The 21,171-nt window shown below is 42.8% G+C and overlaps 2 protein-coding genes across 4 annotated transcripts in view; one reads left to right on the forward strand and one right to left on the reverse strand.

Annotated features, from left to right (window-relative positions):
* ARIH2 (ariadne RBR E3 ubiquitin protein ligase 2) overlaps window positions 1–14,999 on the reverse strand; it is a 31,571-nt gene extending 16,572 nt beyond the window's left edge. Inside the window, exons 1-2 of one of the 3 annotated variants that reach the window (XM_057390348.1) lie at window positions 14,942–14,999; window positions 10,729–11,077 (exon numbers count right to left, since the gene is read on the reverse strand). In XM_057390348.1, the coding sequence (XP_057246331.1) occupies window positions 10,729–10,977 (249 nt within the window). In that variant the 5' untranslated portion in view covers window positions 10,978–11,077; window positions 14,942–14,999. Of the gene's footprint in view, window positions 1–10,728; window positions 11,078–14,161; window positions 14,186–14,539; window positions 14,608–14,941 lie in introns of those variants that run through there. The other 2 variants (XM_057390347.1, XM_057390346.1) reach the window with 2 other exon arrangements.
* The window catches only part of SLC25A20 (solute carrier family 25 member 20), an 11,331-nt gene continuing 5,118 nt past the window's right edge, over window positions 14,959–21,171 (forward strand). The window contains exons 1-5 of the mRNA XM_057390349.1: window positions 14,959–15,063; window positions 15,716–15,808; window positions 17,757–17,884; window positions 20,063–20,153; window positions 21,074–21,170. Of these exons, the coding sequence (XP_057246332.1) occupies window positions 14,959–15,063; window positions 15,716–15,808; window positions 17,757–17,884; window positions 20,063–20,153; window positions 21,074–21,170 (514 nt within the window). The remainder of the gene's footprint in view (window positions 15,064–15,715; window positions 15,809–17,756; window positions 17,885–20,062; window positions 20,154–21,073; window position 21,171) is intronic.

The raw sequence follows: 21,171 nt of genomic DNA on the forward strand, positions 1-21,171 counted from the left end.
TCCTACAAATGCAAACCACATGCTAATAAATCATTCTCTAACAGTAATGAAACTATTTCTCAGTAGCAGTAAGGGACAACCACCATCCTGACAGAAAAAAACAAAATGTTGTATTTAAATGGGAAGCTGATGTGTAATACAGGAAAATGAGTATTTYTCAGTCAGATTTTTAGAGCCCGAGACATAGCATTTGTTGCAGCATCATAATTCCATGAAGTTACTTTTTCCCTGAGGAGGAATCAAATACAGTCAAGACTGAAGATGTATGGAAAGAGGAAGACAAATAGCAGCACACATTTCTGAAATCTAACAAACTACCCTAACAGAATCAAATGTTTTCGAGCCAAATTTTATGTCAGGAAAAATGTGGAATTAATGCTCTAGAAAGATGCCAGACTAACAGATCTAGAAGAATAACAAAGCTTCTGTGATTATTCCTATTTARCTCCAACTGCAAGCACCAACGGGATAAGCTGTAGTGCTAATTTTAGTACTTTCATTAAAGCAGCCCACAAGAACATAGCATTTTCAATTCATAAAGCCTGATTCATGATGTGAGACCACTTTCACAAAAGCCCTGAAGCAGAAAAATTTTTGATACTACCTRATCAGATCACATGGGATCTTGAAAAACAGAAGTCCCAGAGTCAAGACAGTTGCAACAACATACCCTCAGTCTCCTTGGCATGGAAGTAGCAGTTCTTACAGGTTAGACAGATAACATTCAAACTGTAAGAAAGAAGGATGTGAGAGCAGCAAGCAACTCATGATGCTGTAGCTGTGCATGATGAGTGGAGTCTCACCATGTGCTATGTCCTGCTCACCAACAGCAAGGCTGGGAATTCAGTAGACAAACGTGAATACTATCAGGGGCCAACACTTCTGAGGAGATTCCAGAAAACAAGCATGAGAAGAAAAACAAATGTTTAACAAAAGYCTGCTCCTATTGATCAGCAGTGCTCCCCAACCTCTCTTCAATGACTGTACAATCACAATGACTGAATGATCAGCCAAGTCAGCCAGTTCTTCCACAATAACACCCCAGAATAGCTGAAGTACCTCTTTGTAAGCAGGAGCAAAAACATGCTGAGCACAGAAAAATACTATTGCAATCAGAAGTTTCATCCACATGTACAAAATTCATTATCTTACAGTACTGAAGAAGCAACGTACAGAAGCTGAGACTGCCTGTACACTGTCTAATAAAGCATTTCCTGGACAGCCAGAAGTCTCACACAATGAAAGATCTCAAAATTATAAAATACTTCAGCAAGCACTGATTCAGTCCCTTATCAGTTATCGGGTGCCACAAGAATCTCAGGAACAGTAATGCTTTGCCTCAGACACAAAACACATTAAAAAAAASTAGGCCTCTGATAAATTGCTGGCTTTGTTTAAACTTTCCCATTCTCATTTCAGAACCTAAGAACCAAAAAAGGCAGTAACACAGCCCGCTTGGTGTCTTGCTGGAAGCAGCTCCTTTCAGTGAAATACTTCCACAGACCCTATTGCAGAGGGAATGCATATTATTCTRTATCTTACACTTCTATTTCAGCATTTCCCTGCAACCCATCAGTTGTGACAATGCTTCTACATAGCCTGACTTCTCCAGAACTCCCTCTATCCAGAATTAAATTTATTAAAGTTTAGAATCTGAAACCAATAGTCATGCTAAAATTCTTTTCTTTCCCTCATTTTTATTCCCCCATCACCAGCTTAAAACTTTATTATCTAAGATCAGCTCAGTCCAAATCTGAACCTGGAAAATTTCTGACTGAAGACCAGGTTCCTTTCTTCATGATGTGGCAGAAAAGCTGGACAGAATGTCAACCAATCTGCAATTTCCAGCTGTAATTTTAAACAAGAATTTTATCACTTCCAAAGCCTCTTCCAAACCTCCACTAGATTAACTCTCACTTATAGATGGCTGCTGATTGGCAGGAGTGGGCATCAAATGTTRATCAGCGCACTGGAAAAGGGGTGCCATGCCTATGAACAGAGCAAGGGTATCAAGAGAAGCTGCTCTGCGTAAGGAAAAGACTCTACAGGAGTTGTAAAAAAAGTCTGAAGATTTTACACAGAGCTGAACAAAATTAGATTCTGAAAGTGGAACAAAGTAGTAATGCCACTGCATCAAAGACAAATCAATCCATCTTCTGGAAGAGTGCATAGTATTTTTTTTTTTCATTATTATTTCTATCTTCATTTATCTCCTGGGTTCTTTACTCCCAAAGATAAGCAAAATTCTCACTCTTCTGAAGTGTGAAAGAGAGTCTGGCACTCTTTTAGGACAACACAATATCAAAAGAATTTGCAAAGAATCTCTGCAGGTACCTTGCTGTGTTCAGAGGGCACTAAAACAACTGTCTCAACTTGCTTCCTTWGATAAAGAAAGGTGTTTGGGAAGCTGAAGCTTCATCTCTTTATAGCAGAAAATCTTTTCAACCATTCCACTTTGACAGTTGCTAATTCAGACAGAAATGTTTCCTAAAAGCTAAAAAACCACCATCTTTTGTAGAGCTTATATTCTACAGAAATTACTCATGCATATTTATATCGCCTGCATATCTCATGAGTTCATTTCATTTTTCTCAAAGGGATGGCCTCTTTTTTGGAGGTGTATTTCAATCCTCATTTTAGCAGAGATATGGTATCAGGAATTTAAAACAAACCATCATCACGTGATTCTCAAAGAGATTCAATTCAGAACAAGTTGGAGATGATAGGATCTGGTTGGAACTGACACCCCATGGCTTTGCACCAAGCTGACAATTCCTGTTAGATCAGGGTTGCACTGAAATGTCTGCCCAAGAACACAAATCTGGCATAAAGAAATGTAGCTTCCATTTCTTTTATTTTCCCTAATCAAAGGTTTTTATACAAATAGATTTAAGCAAATAGGATTAATCTTGAGAAGCATTTGTTTTAATCCACAAATAGTTTYGGTTAGTTCTACAATGAAAGGATGAACTTCAAAAGATACTAGTTTGTGTGTTGCATCAAAACCTCTAAAAACACACTAAAATTTTTTACAACAGTAAAGACACACAGAGCAAAAGCCTCTGAAATTGTTTCTGTTGGTGAGAAACTATGGCAAAATAGAGACTGAGCTGCGCCGGTGGTAGACTAACACTTTAAAAGAAACCATAATTTGTATTGAGTAATTCCACTGAAGAAAAAATCCCTTCAGAYATGCTTTACTTCAGGATACTGAGGTAAAGAAAGTGACCCACAAATGGAAAAAAATCCATTTTATACTTGTTTTTCTGTGAAAAGTAGATCTCAATCCCTCCATGCCCCATTGGAAAAATGATGTGATTGCCCTGTTTTTACTGGAGTATTTCTCAGAAAACTGCAGAAATATCAGGAATTAAGAAAGGGTAACCAAAAGYGCTTTTTTTGACCACATTTTCTCCTTTGCTTTGTTCTATCTCTTTTAAGCAAACTTCTCATATGTAATCCTAGTAGAAAACTCAGGAGGTTGCAGGGGTTTGAGATATGATTCACATCACCTGCCATTAAACACGTGGGGTGTTTAAGTCTTGTAGCAAAGCCCTTAATTTCTGTTACAGGTTTCTGAGCACAAGAAGGTTGTTTTAAAATTGAACTCAAATTAACTTCATCTATCAGGAAAAACAGACAATATTACAACAAAATCATATATACTGCWTTTCTTTTTCCTSTGTTCAGCSAAATTAAAAAAAAAATAAAGAGAAAAAGCCCTCTACCTTTAGGTTTCACACAGAGTATTGTTTATGATTTGTCTGACATTTCAGGCTCTCTCCTGATTACAGACTACAGGCTGCAGCAGGGAAAGAAATGCTATTTAAGAGACTGTAGCTGCACTCAATACCATGGAAAGGTTTTGACAAACAGCACTACATGAGCTCTGCTTCATCACAGGATTTTAATCTGTACCCCGTCAMTCACCTTCTGGCATGCAGAGACCTGGTGTCAGTCTGCAAGATTAAAAGCGTATTTTGGAGACAGGGTGCAGTTTGGGAATCACAAACACTGCTGRTGTTACACCACAGTTGTGAAGCTGTCAGTACATAACCTACTTGGCCACATACTGAAGAAAGGGGATCTGGGGTTAAATTCTAGCTCCTTCTCCACATTTACACACTGCTTTAATCCCATCCGCTCTCCTACACAGGACAGCAACAATTTCAGCTGCAGCTGCCAACAAACAGGATCAGTAAGACTCAGCTAGGAAATCTCAACATACGTATTTCTCAAGCTGTTAGGCCATTCTTCCCRAGGAAATTCAGAAATAAATATTAAAAGAACAGAAACATTTAAGCAAGCTGGTATGCCAGAAGGCATTATTACAAAACTGCTATGAGATCCCCTTTTTGAAAGATTTAGAGCGAAAGAAATGCAGCAAGAAAGCTGTAATACAGAACAAGGATATAAGATTGACATGAGACTCCCCAGCTGTCCTCCCTGCAGTTATTCTTTCCAGAGTAACACAGTGTGAGAGCACCAGCGCCCAGCACACGCTGCACTGTACTGYGAATGCTGCCAACACTCAGCAACACACCCCACTGCACAGCCCCGGCCGAGGCACCTTCCCAGCAAAACACAGGAGAAGTGGACAATTCCTTCTGGTTGACAGAGAGGATGATTCGGAAGTTGCACAGGGGAGATGCGAAGGTCAGGYAATAATCTGAATCCACACAACCGTGACCAGTGGCTCAGAACTCTGGGCAGCCAACCTGAACTGGGAGCACTGGCGTGTGCATCCAGCCACAGTGGAGCAGGCTTAGGTAACTTTGCAGTGAATAATCCCTGCTCAGTCCCWAATAACACAGTCCTTCACAACCCCACCTCTAAGGACATTTTTTCTTTTGTTACACAAAGATGAAGAGGAGGAACACCTGCTTTGCAAAGCAGTGTTTCGCAGTGCACAACATAGCTCTTTTTTGCTGCACCATCCTTAACAGGCAGAGCACAAATTTGGCGAAGTGTTCAGCTCCTTCATGCTGCTCCTGTGATCATGATGTCCAGCTGTAAGCTTGCRACATGAAACAGTTACTGAGAGATTGTTTTGGCATTTTTAATGACTTGTGTCTTGCCTCTACCTCCCACAAAGATCACACTCATCAACAGCTGCGAACAGATTTTTTTGCTCATTGCAGAGTCATATTGGCTGTAAGATACACTTAAGGTGTGAATCACAAAGAAATGTGTGGGCKATAATCACCCTCCACATTTGTGGCTCATTTTTCCAGTCAGGTTGAGAATTTCAGCAATCCTGGACAATAAGTAACAAAACTGTTTTCTCTCCTCAAATGACTCCACGAAGTTGTCACAAGGTTGCAAGGTCTGGGCTCTCCAACAGCTCTCTTACTCTGCTGACTGAGAATCTACAAAAACTTCATAGATTTTTAAAAAACAAAAAGATTTCTAGAAGCCAAACCAAAACACACTGAAGACTCAGTTACACTGAAGTTACAGACACATTCATGTTCTCTTGATACTACAGAAGTAGAATCTGGAGGCAAAAATTCAACTTTTGAATAGCAGAACTTCCAGGATCTTTCAATCTGGAAACAAAAAGTGGATGAAGAACAAAGGTATGTCTAAAACGTGAGTGCTCCTAAGGGTTACAGCTTAAGACTGGATATCCCACATAATGTTGKCCTGGTATTAAAACACAGAAGAGARTACAGATATAAACCTGCATGTCCTGACTAATCTAGGGGTTTAAGGGTACTTCAAAACAGCGTGTTATCTTTGCCAAACAGCACCACGGAGGTTCTGTGAAAAAGTCAAATTTGCCTATCAGGTTCTACCATTTATAATAAATGATATTTAAATATTTACTGCTTACTAATACTTACCAATGTTGGTGTTTATGGACTTTGAACATAAATTTTTGAAACCCTGTTCTTATGTACATGCAGTTTAATATTTAAAGGGGYTTTAATCCCTCTCCTGCACCTGAGGTACTCAGGCACAGCAAGGCTTCAATCCTGCCATTTTACATTGCATAAAGTTCCATGAAGTCATTATGGCATTGAAAGGATGACTCTGCAACACTGCAGCTTGGTTTGGATAAGCAGCACCCCACAGCACACYCTGGGCCATGTCTGAACAGTGATACAGCAAGGCACTCACACACTCCAGGGCCCTGACACGTGGCTCTTTACAGACACTTTGTGATCCTGAGAACAGGCTCCCTTGGAAAATGCTCACACAGGCTGCCAGTCCCCCTGCACATGACTCTGGGTCTGCTGGAGATGGTATTTGGAAAGGAGCACTGCCAGCACTCACCAAGCAGCTCTACAAACTCACTGCTCTGTGTCAGCGCAATTTGAGTGTGTGGAGCAGTCTCAAAGGGCTGTGTTTTCATGAGCAAATACTAATCTCGTTCCATGAAAAGATGCAACATCAGTATGGTGAGCCAGAATATATGAAAAACTGGTWTATCTCTGAAAGAGCAGGAGTGATAACATGGATTAACAGACTCAGAATTATGTCACGGTGTCAAATACTTTTTGCATCTACCAAGATTTACTCTTCAAGGGACGGGGCAGAAAAAACCCCATCACAAGCTGTTATTTCAGAAAGCACAGGAAGTAAGCTTTTTGGTCTCTGATAAATACTAGCATATTACTCAAATTAGTGAAGTGAAAATTCTAAGTTCTTCAGTCTTACAGTTCCTTTGGTTTTAGTGGAAAGATGTCAATATCAATTGCCTGTGAAACAACATGAYTATCTTCCCTTACTAGCTTGTTTGTGCAGAAATATCACAGCTTCCTCATGACTGACAATCAGCTAAGACCTAAAGTCAAGGTAAAATTCTTTCCATAAATTCTAGTTACAAATGTTTCATCTGGTGGTTTAAAATACCAGAAAAATCCACCTCATCACTGAAACAGAGAAACTATTGMCAGTTATTTGAAACATTACAGATATTCCAGACATGTATGGAGACCCTCAGAGAGCCAGGAAGTGTCATTCACAAACAAAAACAATATGACATCATCACACACTTAATTRCTTGCCAGAGACAGGGTCAACTTTGTTTGTACAACTGCTGAGTATCACACTGTTTGCATGTACTGATAAGCCACTCCAGGACCCACAATCACTCAATGACAACTGACAGAGTTATCTCAAAAGCAAACTTACTACTATACTATTTTAATTAATTATTTTTGAAAGATGTTGTAGCTTAAAATTATATCTATTTCTTAAAAAGAACTGTTGTGAATTCCTTTGCTGGTCTGCAGGCAATACAGGCCACTCTGTTTTTGAGAGCACTGTCCTTCACAAGTGTTGGCTGTGGTCAAGTGACTTTTTGAGGAATTAAAAATGACCCACTTCAATTCACAGKCCTTTTGGGCAGAGAATCACAGTTTTGGGTATTAATCTGAGATTTTCTTCTGGCATATTTCAACAGAGAGAGCCTGTTCTAATTTTAGTCAGGGTATTAACTGAACCTTCCTCAGATCTTCAGAGGAGCAAAGATTTCCTCTTCTTGTCCTTGAAAACCAATGAACTCACAGTTATTACTAAAACCAAAATTAAGGAGAAACTTCCAGTGTAACACTAAGCCTCTCTAGTTTCTGTATGGTTCTGGAATAGCCACTACTGCAGTTGCAGGCCTGTCACACAGCACAGCTGGTTTAGTCTACTGCTGCCTTGTTTGCACTAATTTTTCTGTTCAGAATTCCTCACCTGACAAAAAGCAAGTCAAAAGAACTCGTGGAAGTTTCCTACAGCAGTAAGAGATACATGGATGTACATCTACCTACATGCTGGGCCTCATGCTTTCATCGGAATTTCTATTTTAACTGAATTTTGTCTCTAATTGGGGTAAACAAAGCACAGTCCTTTTGTTGAAGAGAGCTTCTCTTTCAATGTTGCAYGCAAGCTTTTCCACATATGCAGGGTGTTCACACCTGACCTGAAGTTAACCAGCCAATGMARGGTTTGCTTAGTTCKCTGCCTTCAGCAGGAATGAGAACAAGGTCAGCTGTGACTCATGGGGAATGCAAACAGCCTAAAAGGTTTCCAAAGACCACCCTTTACTGCAACGCTTTAAAAAATAGGAATTTAACGATCAGTCTGAAATTGCTGAGCAAAACAGTTTGAAAAACAAACGCTGAGGTTAATGAGCAGAGCAAATGAAATACTATCTATTCAAAATGYTATTAGCTAATAACAGCACAGATATAAAGCAAATATAAAGATGYATAGCTCTGAAATTCTGTTTCTGGTCTTTTAAGTGTGTAGACAATGTCACAGAGAAAAACCACACTCAATACATGAGTGTGAGTCCCAGTTTTAACCTTCAGAAAGTGAATCACCTAATGACAACAGGCAGTGGCAAAACATTCCACCATGGCTTTGAGCCCATTTATTCCATTTATTTTTAATTTGCTTTAGGGAATTGTATTACGCTATTAATTTCTTATAATACTAAATCTCTCAGATACCAAGTCATCCCCTGCCTTCAACATYGTACCTCCTGAAAACAGTCTTCAATTTGCCTTCAGCTTTTCTTGTTGGGGCAACCACTCTGCCTTAAATATGAGCTAATGCTGAAAAAGGATATATCATAAGGGAAAGGAAATGAAACCAACAAAATTAACCAGATGCTCCAAAAGAACAATCATCACTATTCAAGGAAACACAAGACATTGTGAARGGTAGTTTTGAGAAGAAAAAAGCTTTAGAGCTCAGTTTTTAGAGCTCAGAAGACGTTAATATAATTCTTAGAAAAGTCTACCCCTGCTTACTCATACCCATTAAGTCCRTAAAAAATAATGATGATAAGTAGTTCAACATGCTCTATTCCATTTCCTTCTTCTCTACTTTYACTAATTCAATACTAATTCTTTCTATTACATTTTGTATCAGAAAACTAACAAAATCACACATTTCCCTGGGGATAAAGAGAGGGGAAGGAATACAAGGTTGTTGAAGTATTGCAAGAAAGTATGCCAGAAAACAAAAAGCCAATGTTGCAGATACACAACAGATATCCAAGACAAATGCAACTGTTGAACTACTGTTGCTGGAGAACAGAGAGTTAATGCGGCACTTGGGGGGGTCAAGCCTGAGGGTGTGGTTTATAAGATCACAGCTTTTCAAACTGCTACTCAAATTCAATTTCACCTTCTCATGCACAAACCAAAATGGGTACCACTTCATTTCAAAAGTAAATATGCAGGCATATTCTTGATCTAAAAAGAAATCTAAAATTTCTCTCCGTTGGTCCTTATTTGGGATGAGATTTAGGCTAGCAGGTTGCTATTGTCTGGTCAACTCTAATATTTGCCCAATGAGACCTTCAGAACTCTTGAGAAATTCATTTTAACTCTGGAAGCCTGATTTTAAAGACCAAAAGTATTGCTTTCTGTAATTTAATTCAAGAGAACAATATGGCAGGGGTCACCTTTTTGGAGGGTGTTCCATTTAAAGGCAAACAATAAGACACAGAAAAGCTGTTCTAAATCTTAATTGCTAAGAACCAAGAACAACTGGCAGCTGGATCAGAAGTGCTGACCAACTATTCTCATTTGTACCTTCCTGTTGCCTCCTGTTTCTGACAATCTGTAGCAAACTGCAGGCATTCAGAACCCAGAATGCACATTTTGAAGTAATTACAGAGGCAAGTTTAACAGCAAGAAAAAGTAAAACTTCCTTTTCTGAGGTGGTAAATGCTGGGAACAAGCACAAAAGATGGCAAAATCATCAAATTATGGGWACCCTTTAAAGCCTGTTGTTTATGGTTYATAGTCCTCGGGCTTTATGGTTATACTGTGTCTACATGACACTGATGTGCAAATGAAGAACAAGAGATCCCTCTCATTTTTWAAATTATGTTTGATTCAGACTGAATTAATTGGAATCAAAAAACCTACCCAAAGTATTTTTTTTACATGCTGCAGTCATCACCTGTCCTGCTTTTAAGGACTGTTCCAGAGAAGAGCAAGCACTAAAACACCTATTCCAAAGTAGATGCAGCAGCAATTTCAACCCAATGTCCACATCTAGAGCTTAGAAAACTCTGCTTTCCTCTGGCCTGCCTTGTCTTTTGACTGACACTAGTAGTTGGTTAATCATAACTAGTAATTGGTTACAAAAGGAGAAAGAAAACTTCACAAATGTCTCATTSAGCATAATACCACAGAGCTGACTCTGAGTGCGACTTTTTTGTGATGAATTAATCACACTTGCCCCAAGAAGTGGCAAGTTCATTGTACTTGAATTGCTGTCACTGTAACAGTAAGGTTAATACCTGGCATGACAGCTGATCTGTCTTTGAAAGCCCATGATAATTCTCTCAGAACCAACCAAGAAAAGTGTTTTTGTTAGAATTACAGTTTTAGCATATCTTCCTATTTGTCAGTTATCTTCCAGGTGTACCAAACTGCACAATTTATGGTTTGATTTGTTTTTTTCTATATATCCTCTTTGCATTGTGTTAATGCAAAGAGTTATAACTCAGGAATTTTGGTCATGAAGCTCAGCACTGTAAAAAAAAAGAATCAACATTCAATGAGGAATATTTTTCAGGCCCCAGAACCAGTATGTAACAATTGCAAACCTTTGAATCAGTTTTGAACAAGGGACCTTCAATAATGCTCCTCCAACCCCCCCATAACAGCAATATTGCCACAGCTTTTATTACAAACTGTATTCTCAGCATTTGCCTGTTYGACCACAGACTCGTTTTACAGCTGYGTTAATGCAGAAACCTTTCCTCACCTTTAACGTGGCAGCCAAGCTGGCCATGTGTTCATTCAGAGTGCTCTCCGACTCCTTGTAAGTCAAGCAGGTGAACTGATATTCCTCTGGATCAAAGGCATCTGCTCCCTGCTGCTCCACGTCGTTAGCTACCCCATCATAATAATCCTCAATATCCCCAGGATCCTCATCCTCTTCCTCCTCCTCGCAATTAGGGTCATAATCCTCTTCATTGCTGTCAGAGCCCTGGCTGTTCATGTCCACGGACATCTTAATGCCCTGCCAAACTGCAGACCAGGAAAGCAAGCGCAGCTTCTTTTTTTTCCTCCAAACTTTTATCGTTCTTTTGATTTCATCTGAGCTCTGTCTCCTAAGGGAGGAAAAACAGTTTTTTCTGTGCCTAAGAAATTGTAAGAGGCGCCACATTAACATCAAACAGCCAGGAATGGAGCGACCCAATGGCCCACAAAAGAGGACTCTGCTGTGCATGTCCCTGGTTTGGATCCATCGTGACTCTTGCACCTTCAAAGCCAAGGCTGCTCTTACAGCAAAGATCCAAATCCTTGGAGATTGGGTCACTACACTGCATCCTAGCTCCCAGTGCAGGCCCTGAGATTTCTGACATTTGGAAACTGGCTGCATAACCTTCATTACCAATCTTTTGAGAGATAAAACYGAATTTATGACAAAGTTTTTTATCAACAGCCTGAAATGCTGCAGAACAGCATYCTATCCACCTAATTAACAGGAAAAACACAAACCCCTTAACTATAACCACAGCACCCAGAAAGSCACCTGTGATATACTGTACAACCTGTGATACAAATCCATATTGCTTCAGAACCGCTGACTTTAAGTGGAACTTCTAATTTTTTAAGGTTCTCCCTTGTTTTGGAAAATTCACATATCTGATACTTATCTGAATTACAAACCTTCTGCTTGTGCAACTAATCCATATGAATTTGAGCTCTAAAAGTTCAGCAGCAAAACACGAATCAAGCTTGAATTATGGTCATCTCACATTTAGTCATAAATTTCCATTTAACCAAATGATTCATTTAGAGAGAATATATCAAATACAAAACAATTAAAACAGTGCTKTAACCAAATTTTGCGTATTAAAAATATATTAAAATCAAAGCTCTGCTTTCCACAAGCAGCATATATTTGGTTTCTTACACACAYTGCCATTTTACATTACCATGCTGTCAGTTCTGCTACTCAAATATATTCCCTCAGTATTGCAATTTGTAGCTGCTGGGGAAACCATAATCAAGCTTTGAGAATCCTGACTTTAGAGTACAGGAAATCTCAACCACAAATTTTCATTATTTTTCCTCAACTCATTTGTTTTCTSTTYCCAGTCACCTGACCAGGCAGCAGAGAATAACCAGGAAGAGATTGGATGTACAATTAATTTGAGGGGCTTCATGATTTCAGGAGATACAAACCTCCAGAGAGGTTGAAGATTAGCAGCTAATATATTACCCCCTGAATTCTGGTCTTCATTCCTTTCATTTGCTTCTTGATTCCTTAGCCATTCACAGCATAGGTAGCACACAAATAAATTAYAGCACTGCTTTCCACAGGACTTCATAGGAACAGACAAAGTCTCTCCGTGTYGGAAGGAGACAGATGTGAAATCTGATTTGGCAGACACAAGGCAAAACYTCATCCCTCCCTCTACTCTGCCTAGACTCTGGGCTTCACCTGCATTGACACTGAGCTCTTGCATAAAAGAASTAATGGATCTTTACCTGCTAAAACTTCTGTTGAAAGAATAACTTATTTGAGACTCTAAACCCACTGCGGACTGTCGACAGCCCAGTGTGCAACAGCTTTGTTTCAGCCTCCTCAGAGCACCACAAAGCCTGAGCAAGTTTCTCAGGTCAGGGAACTTCTCAAACTTACTCAGATCATCCCACACTCTAGAGAGAGGAAAMAAAAAACAAGCCACCAAAACACTGGGTCCTTTGCTATTCCAACAAGGCAAGTCATATCCAAGGAATAAGATGTTTGTAGATATCCAGGTAGAATAACAGCCTGCCCAGTACCTCCCAGTCACACACCAGTCACTGGGGAGGGATCACAGGAGTGCAGAGATGTCTCTCTGTGCCACCAGTGCTGTTTTGTGAACTAACAGAGGAACTGTTGGCATGGGCAAATGGACATGGATTTATCACGCAGAAAACAGTCTGCAGGACTGGATGACTTCTGTGACTCCTATCCCAACACTCCAGGAAAGAGCKCACTTCCAGCATAACTGAACATCACACAGACATGAGCCAAGGGAGAGGAAGGCTAAGGCACATGCTCTGTGGACAAAGCAAAGGAGGGTACTTGGAAAACCAGGAACAAAACTCATCTCACCTATGCTTGAACCAAATCAAATTCTGAATACAAAGATGAGACACAGCTAATAATTTATGGCACTAATTTTTAAGACAATAAAGATGTTAAGCTCAAAAGATAGAGTCAAAAAATCAAGGATAATTTTGATTAAATAATTACCATATCTCCCAAGACCAAATTATAAAATATTAAACCATACTTAGACCMCTTTCCTACCCAAGGAAGGATGAGGTCCTCACCACCTTTATCCAAGATACTCTCTCTTCACTAACACTGATCYAATTTAGTCCCCTCCCTTGCTCCAGCCCCTTGTAGGAACTCCTAAACACCCCTACCCTCTGCTATTACCTGCCCTTTCCCTCACTCTTGCTTTGCAACACAAAGGTCTTAACAAGGTCTTTTGAAACAAAATGCTTTTCATCATATCACCACCAATGGCACTGTGTGATCCCACCTCACTCCTTGTCCCACTACATCACTCTTTTCTTATTTCTTGCCTTCAATGCCTACTCTTGTGGGATTCCTCTAATAACTCTTTTGGAAGAGACTCCTCCAATTGGAGAATGCTCCTCTTTTTCTGTTGATATTTCACAATCATTTAATATGATTTTTTTCTTCTTTCACCTCTTTATTTACCTGAAACAGAGAAAGGGCAATTCACATCTGCCTCCTGAACTCCTTATGCACGTAATCTTTAGACAGGCTAACACTCTCCCTTTTCTCTGAAACCATGCACAGCCTCAGCTCYACTCTGGCTATCAACCTAGTTGCATCTTCATCTATGTCACCCAAACCCACAATTTGTGGATCATCCCCAACTGCCTCCTCACACACGCAGTGCGTTCCTTCTCCACTGTTTTTTTAGGCAGGGCTTTTTTCATCCAAGACCAAGAAACTAGCAGATCCCCCCCATCATTTTCACCACAGATGACTGTGCAAGCCGTATCACACTCCCCCGTGAACACGCCTGCTCCYCTCCCTCCTGCCAGCCTTGGTTCACACTCTTACGGCTGCCTTGTCCTTTCCAGTTCATCTGATCCAGTTAATTCCTGCCCTTTCTAACCTACCGCCGCTTTTAACAACTTGTTTTACGGATACCTACGTATTCCAGGGCACCACTGTGCTCGGGCAGAGTAGTACCCAGCCCATTTAAAAATACCTCGGCTCCATTCTTTCGGAATGCGTGCGAGACCAACCCTGCGCTTGTCCCGCACAGCGAGAGCGCCGCAGACCTGTGGGAGAGCAGAGCAGGGGCACCGCGGGAGAGAAGCCGTGTGGGGAATGCCCGAACGGCGGCGGGGCGAGGAGGGGCCCCCGCACGGCTGCCTGGAGCCCGAGAGCTCCCGAGGCTTCTCCCGAGGCGGAGCGCCAAGCTCAGTACCGGGCACGGAGAAGCGGCCCCGCGTCCCTCCCAGCAGGTTCAGCCCAGCCCCGGCACAGCCCCGCCGGGATCCACAGCACGGCCCGGCCCTRCACTTACCGGGCGGGCAGCGGGAGCGGCGCCCCGGGCTCCTCCTGCGCGCCGGAACCGCCGGGCCCGGTGCGTCACCTCCGCCGGGCGGGGCGGGGCCGGGCCGGGCCACGGCGCTGGGGCGGGGGGGGAACGGCTGAACCACTGCGGATGTGAGGGGGGAAGCGGCCCCGCGCCCTCAGGAGCGGCCCCCGGGCCGGGCTCGGCTGSTGACAGCGCCCGGTGGCCGCTCGCGGTAGCACCGCCGGGAGCGGCCCCTCGCACCGCCGCGGTCCCGGCCCGCCCCGCGCCCGCCTCCCGGCGTGCCCCGCACTGGGGTAAAGGTCGCGGCGCGGAGGGGGCGGCATTGGTTCGGCGGGGACGCAGCGCCCCGACCCCGGTACCGGTCCCGCTCCCTGTCCCGCTTCTTACCCGCCGCCACCGCCGCCATGGCGAAGCAGCCGCAGCCCATCAGCCCGGTGAAGAACTTCTTCGCAGGCGGCTTCGGGGGCGTCTGCCTGGTGTTCGTGGGACACCCGCTGGACACCATCAAGGTGAGGCGGCACGGGGCCCCCGGGGACGAGAGCGGCGGCCGGTGCTCGGTGCGGTCCGRGACAGCGGGAGATGGACTACAGCTCCCGGCAGGCAGCGCGCGGGAGYGGTGCGGGTCCCGGTGGGCGTTGTGGTGGAACTACGACTCCCGGCAGGCATTGCGCGGGAGGCAAGGCTTCCGGTCGCGCCGCGGGGGGGCGGGGCTCCATGTCTCTAGTGTCTTAGGGCGCCCCCTGGCGGCGCGGCGGCCGGGCGTCTCGCACTCCCGGTTTACCGTGAAAAATGGGGATAAGAGCGTCGGTATTCCCGGTACTGGAAGGAACTGGGAGCTGGAACGCTCCCGCCAGCCCCTGTTGCGGCGGGACGCCGCGCCCCTGGGCAAGGGCGAGGCCAGGAGTATCCTGTGGAGGCACAACTCAGCGTCCAAAGCGAGCTGGGGTCGTCATCCCAGCAATTAAGTAGTTAAATGCATTAACTACTCATTACATTAAAATTCAACCTCTCCTCTTCTGCAAAGGGCTAAAATGATGTCAGTCKTTTTGTCAATATATTCAGGTCCAGTCACAAAACATACTCCATAATAGTTAGAATTTGTCAGTCAAAGTTTAGATTGTAATATTTAATAAAATAATGTTTTCCTCTCCCTCTTACTAGGTCAGAYTGCAAACCCAGCCTAAGCCACAGCCTGGCCAGACCCCACTCTATTCTGGGACCTTTGACTGCTTCAGAAAGACTCTCGTTAGAGAGGTACTGTGATACATGCCAAAAATATCAGTTGTTTCTGTATGTTGGAAGAATGGAATCGTGTGCCTCCCACAGACCATACAATTCCTGGGTTATCAGTTAAATTRACTCTAATTATTATTTTTAATCAGATTACAAAGATTGGGGGATACTTAGCATCCACGTGCTCCAGGTACATGTCTCTTCGTTTTGCTAAGAAATGTTTTTGTTTCAAAATGGCATGATATTGATATATGAAGTTATAGATGACTGAATGTTGGCAGTTGTTTTTTGGGCTTGTTGTAGTTGCAATCTTGCTGGTATTTGGAGTCATCTCAGGAAATCCTGGAACAGGCAATGGCTTGTTGATACAAGCAGTACTTTTACTTTCTTCTTTGAGCTGTTATGCCACCTACAAGGAGGCAGAGGGTCATTAATTAATAGATTTTTTTCTCTCTTTTTTTTTTTTTTGAGAGCAGAGAGTCAATTATAGTAGCTTTGTTCCGCTTTCTCTAGAAGGTGGACAGCGTTTTTCATTCCAGAATCATCATTTTCCTATTGTCGAGCTGGTCTGTTTTGTTTTTAGAAAGGCAGACAGCSTTGATTTAAAGTCTTTCAGTGAGAGTCCACTTTTCTGCTTTTAAAGTTTTCTCAGCAGTTATTTACCATTTGGAAACAATGTCTGTGAAGCCCAAGTGTTTATCTGCTCGCCTGAAGTCTGATTCCTAACCACTGGATCTCGTTAGGTAACTCCCTGTTAAATGAAAGATCTGCCTCATATCTGAAATCTTCTTGCATTGTGGCATTRACAGGTTGTTATATAACCAAAGCAAATCTTGTTTCCCTGGTCTCTCCCACAAAGGACTGGAATGCTGTGCCAGCTCTGAATCCCTGGCTGTTTTTAACACCCCTGCTGCAGCACGGACGTCAGAGCTGAGCCATAATAATAGCCTTGTGATGGGAAGTTCAAAAGCAGTGCTGCTTCTCTACTCCTACTCAATACTCATCCATTCCTGCAAGGAAAACTACTAAACCTCTCTGCCAAGGCCTTTTGCTTCCCACTGCCCATGGGGAGGTTGAGCAGCAGGGGCTGATCTGTCAGCCAAGGGCAACYTCATGGTTGTGCCTGTAAGCCTTCAGCACCTACTGGGATGCACTGGTTTATTGGGACAGGGAGAAGAAAGGGGTTCACAGACTGACAAATATTTAATTTATGTATCTAGCCTTTATCTAGGAAGATAACTCTTGTTTTTATTTGAAAARGTTCAGTTTAAAGGCAAGAGAAATTAAATAAATGTGACTGCTGGAATCTGCATTAGAATTTTTTCATATGTATAGTCTATGAAGGGAAACATCAGGAATGTGTAAAACATCAGGAATGTAATGTTGTGTGGTGAAAAAGTTTTGACTTAGGGTGGGAAAAAAAGAAAGAAAATAATTTGCTCTTGAACTTGTTYCAAAGTGAATTCATGTGGGGAGTGAAGGAATTCAGGCTGATCTCCCTGGCTCTTCCTTTAGTTAAAGAGTGAATTTGATTCAGCATTCTCAGGTTCAGTGTCAGGATTTTACACTACTGCATTTGACAAGTTACCAATAAAACACACACACACAGTAAAACAATAATGCACGATAAAAGGTGCTGAGAGTGTTGACATCATCTATTAAGGCTCATATTCAGGTAGGTTTTAACTTCACATCCTCATACTTGATTTGCAAGGTGATTGGTATTGTTGTAGAAGAGCATTAATGGTGCTCATGTTTCCCAGGAAGGATAACTTTCCTCTGCAGCACTCCCTGAGCCTCAGCTAAACGTTTATAACTGCAAATGAACAAAAGACCCCTTTCTTCCTCTCATCAATTTGACTGTTAGATGGATCCTATCCCGGATTGTCGGCTTTCTCTTCTCAACAAGTTAAAATGCGTGCAAAGTTTATGCCAAACCAAGTAATTCCTGTGATGATGTTTCTTGCAGGGAGTCCGAGGTTTATACAGAGGAATGGCAGCTCCTATCATCGGAGTGACACCCATGTATGCTGTGTGCTTCTTTGGATTTAGCTTGGGAAAAAGACTCCAGCAGAGAAAACCTGATGATGTTTTGACGTGAGTTCCTGGTTAATCAGACRGTTGGGAAAGGCATCCTGAGGCTGTTGCTGTATTGTCACACGTTGAGTTGTGGTGTAAATTTGTGCCTTCTCCTAGGTTATAAATATAGTTCTGAAAAATAAAACACTTCCACTGYTTCTGGAAGCGTGGGACTGATAGCAGAGGCTAAAACCAGACATTGTGTGGGCAGGTGCAATGCAATTCCCTTTCTACGCAAGAAGGAGTCATTAAGGAACAATTCCGGTTTAGATGARTACAGTGAGAGTTATATAATGATTGCCTGCCAACAGTCTTGCTATTAACAGAAACTATGGGAGCAATAAATTCATGGTCAAGCAGTCTTGACAACATTCACAGCCGTTRTTCTCTTTTCTCTGTTAGTTATGAGTCTTCCYGTGTCCCTTCGTTAGGATATGAAAACAGCCATAAAAATGTTTTATGATTATTTCTGAAAAGAGGTGTTTATGAGCAGGGCTTCTCTCAGGCATGTCTGACCTTCAGGAGCAGCAATAGCAAGCTGAGAAAACTTGGTGTGAGTTTCTCCAAGCCAACCTGTGCATGAAGAAAGCCCCCCCACCCATAAAGTACCCCTGTAATGGGTTTGCTGAGCTGTGATTTACAGCTCTACAGGGACAGGGCTGTAGCTTAGCAACATTTTATCCCATTATTTGTGTGCCAGGTAGGAGCTGTGTCAGAAGGCAGGAGCCCATTGTGTGGAGSCAGCCGTGGTGGGGTGGTTTGGTTTCTGTTGGAGCCTTGCCTGCACAGGGCTGGTGTGAGCACTCCTGGCCCTGCAGCAAGAGCCACTGCCAGCATGGATGAGCTCCCTCTGCTCCCATTGCGCAGAGGAAAGCAGTGCTGAGGTGCTGGGGAACTGCTCACTTACCCTCTGTTTTACTATAGCWGTGTCATTGTTCAGGCAAGGCTGAAGGGAAAGATTGGGGAGAAGCAGGGACTGAACAAAAAATGCCCCATGAACTTATGCCCAGTAGCCTGATCACTTCAGTGCCTTGTGTTTTACACACTTGGTATCATCAGGAAATTTTAAGGAGCAAGCTGGAAAAGGACAGAGTAGTTTCTTTGAATCTTTATGTAGAATTTCTCTCAAGCAGAGCAGTGGAAAAGAACAAACAGTGTGTGTACTGTCACTGTGCCCAACTGTGCTGTTCTGTGGGTGCAGACCTGACACGGTGAAGGTACAGTGTGCTYGGGACAGGAGACCCAAAAATAAACGTCAGATCCTAGTGCTGTGGTTGTGGGTCTAGATGCAGGCAGGATCCTCACACTGATTTTGAAGGAAAGTTGTGGAARGAAGAAGATGGAGAGAAATCTGAGGAGCCTATCCTGCCTTTTCTGGGGCTGAATAACCCCAAGGTGAGCTAAAAACTTTAAAGCTTAGTTTGAGCAGGARGTGCATGTGGAGTGGTGAGGGAGGTCTGAATGGTCTGTAAGATATAATGGGAATTTGAGTAGAGAAAGGTGTAAGAATTGGAATAGAATGCCATCTCTTGGGCAAGTGGAGAGAAGCGGGAGGTGTGGAATTTGATTGAATTGAGATGTTAGGTCATCTCACTAGGGAAGGTAGCAGGCTGCTGGATGTAAAGATAATTTTGTGATGGAGAAACTCAGCTTGTTTAAGGGATTTTTGTCATGGAGACTTTGCCATGTGACAGCAGGTGCAGAATGTGTAGGATAATGTCAGGTTGGTAGGACAGACTCGTCTAKGGCAGAGATTGAAGGAGTGAGGGAGTGAGAGGTTATGGAAAGGAGGCTCCTGGGTGCACAAGCAGGAATATGTGTGGCATCTGGGGTCACTGAGAAGAGTATGGGAGACAGGAGGAGGAGGAAAAGACTGTTGGGATTGAAAATGAGTGGGGAATGCTATAGCAAAAAATGCAAGTAAAAGAMATATTAGCAAATAGAATGGATATGAAGAGCTGAGTTGTAGTTGCTGTGGGAACCTGTGCTTTGAGTCCTAGAGATCTTAAATGTTTAGCTCTAATTATGCATTGACAAGGCACTCCTGCACTGATCAAAAGCAGTGGATGCATTTCAACTTCCACTGCCGTGTTCATGTGGAGCAGTACAACCTGGTGATGCAGGGGTCTTTCTGTTCTGCCCTTTGTTTCCTGTGTGCTTTGTTGTATTGGGGTCTTTTCTGTTTCCTTGGGGCAGATATCCTCAGCTGTTTGCTGCTGGCATGTTGTCAGGAGTGTTCACAACAGTAATCATGGCTCCAGGAGAGAGAATCAAGTGCCTTTTGCAGGTAAGGCATTGGATGGTGGTGGTGGGAATTTAACTTTAGAGGTCTTGTCCTTCCATAGCAGGGATTTCTTTGGTTACTGCATTTACTCTGTTCTGCTTTTTGACAGGACTGAGATAATTGTCATTTTAAGCATCTGTGTCATGAAGAAGCATTAAACAAAGTCACCATATAAGTACACACAGCATTCATTGCTTTATTCATTTTACAGAGCACAAACCTTATGCTGTGGGGCATTATATGAGGCATCCATGGATGCTTCAGTCCACTTCAAAGCATGGAAAAGTCAATTTTTTCTGAATGAAACTTTTTCTAAAAAAAAGTGCAAACCTGCCAGATCTTTAGACTCTTTCTGGTGTAAAGAAGTTCTGTTACTTTGACAGTTCCCCATGTACAGCTGAGGAATGCATTTCAAAACACTGTTCCGACATTTGGGTGGCTGTTAGCTCTGCACCTCCTCCGGGGTTTTTAAAGTATTGTTGGGAAATGTAAACCTGAACAAATGAAATGCCATCTTTAGCAGGTGTGGGAAGCTTTGCTTCTTTCAGCCTGTGTTGAACTCTGTTAATGTGGTGATGGGTGGTCACATGTTAGTTCTGACAGACAGGATATTATCATGGGAGCTTTTATACATGTACAAATGGTTTCAATTTCACTGAACTATTTGAAGACTTTTTGTCACTGTGGAATTACCTAAATGACTYGAGTTGTTTCAAACTTACACTGTGGAAAAATCAGGGAGAATCTTTCCTCTGCATTGCACAGTAACCACAGCCTGAGCTTCAATGTGGGAGCTACTCGAGGAGGAATTGTGTGCTCCTTCCCCTCTGCAAACACACATGTGGCTTTCTAACCCTTGGCTGAATGATTGTGCTTCCACCAGAAACCTTCACTGGTTTGAAACTCTCACTTTCATCCTGCAGATCCAGGCAGCTACGGGTGAAACCAAGTACAGTGGCTCCCTGGACTGTGCCAAGCAGCTGTACCGCGAGGCTGGGATCCGGGGCGTGTACCGGGGCAC

This window comes from Malurus melanocephalus, unplaced genomic scaffold (genome assembly GCF_030028575.1).
Source record: "Malurus melanocephalus ecotype Western Australia unplaced genomic scaffold, MMel_1.1 scaffold_24, whole genome shotgun sequence".
In the NCBI taxonomy this organism is placed as follows: Eukaryota; Metazoa; Chordata; class Aves; order Passeriformes; family Maluridae; genus Malurus; species Malurus melanocephalus.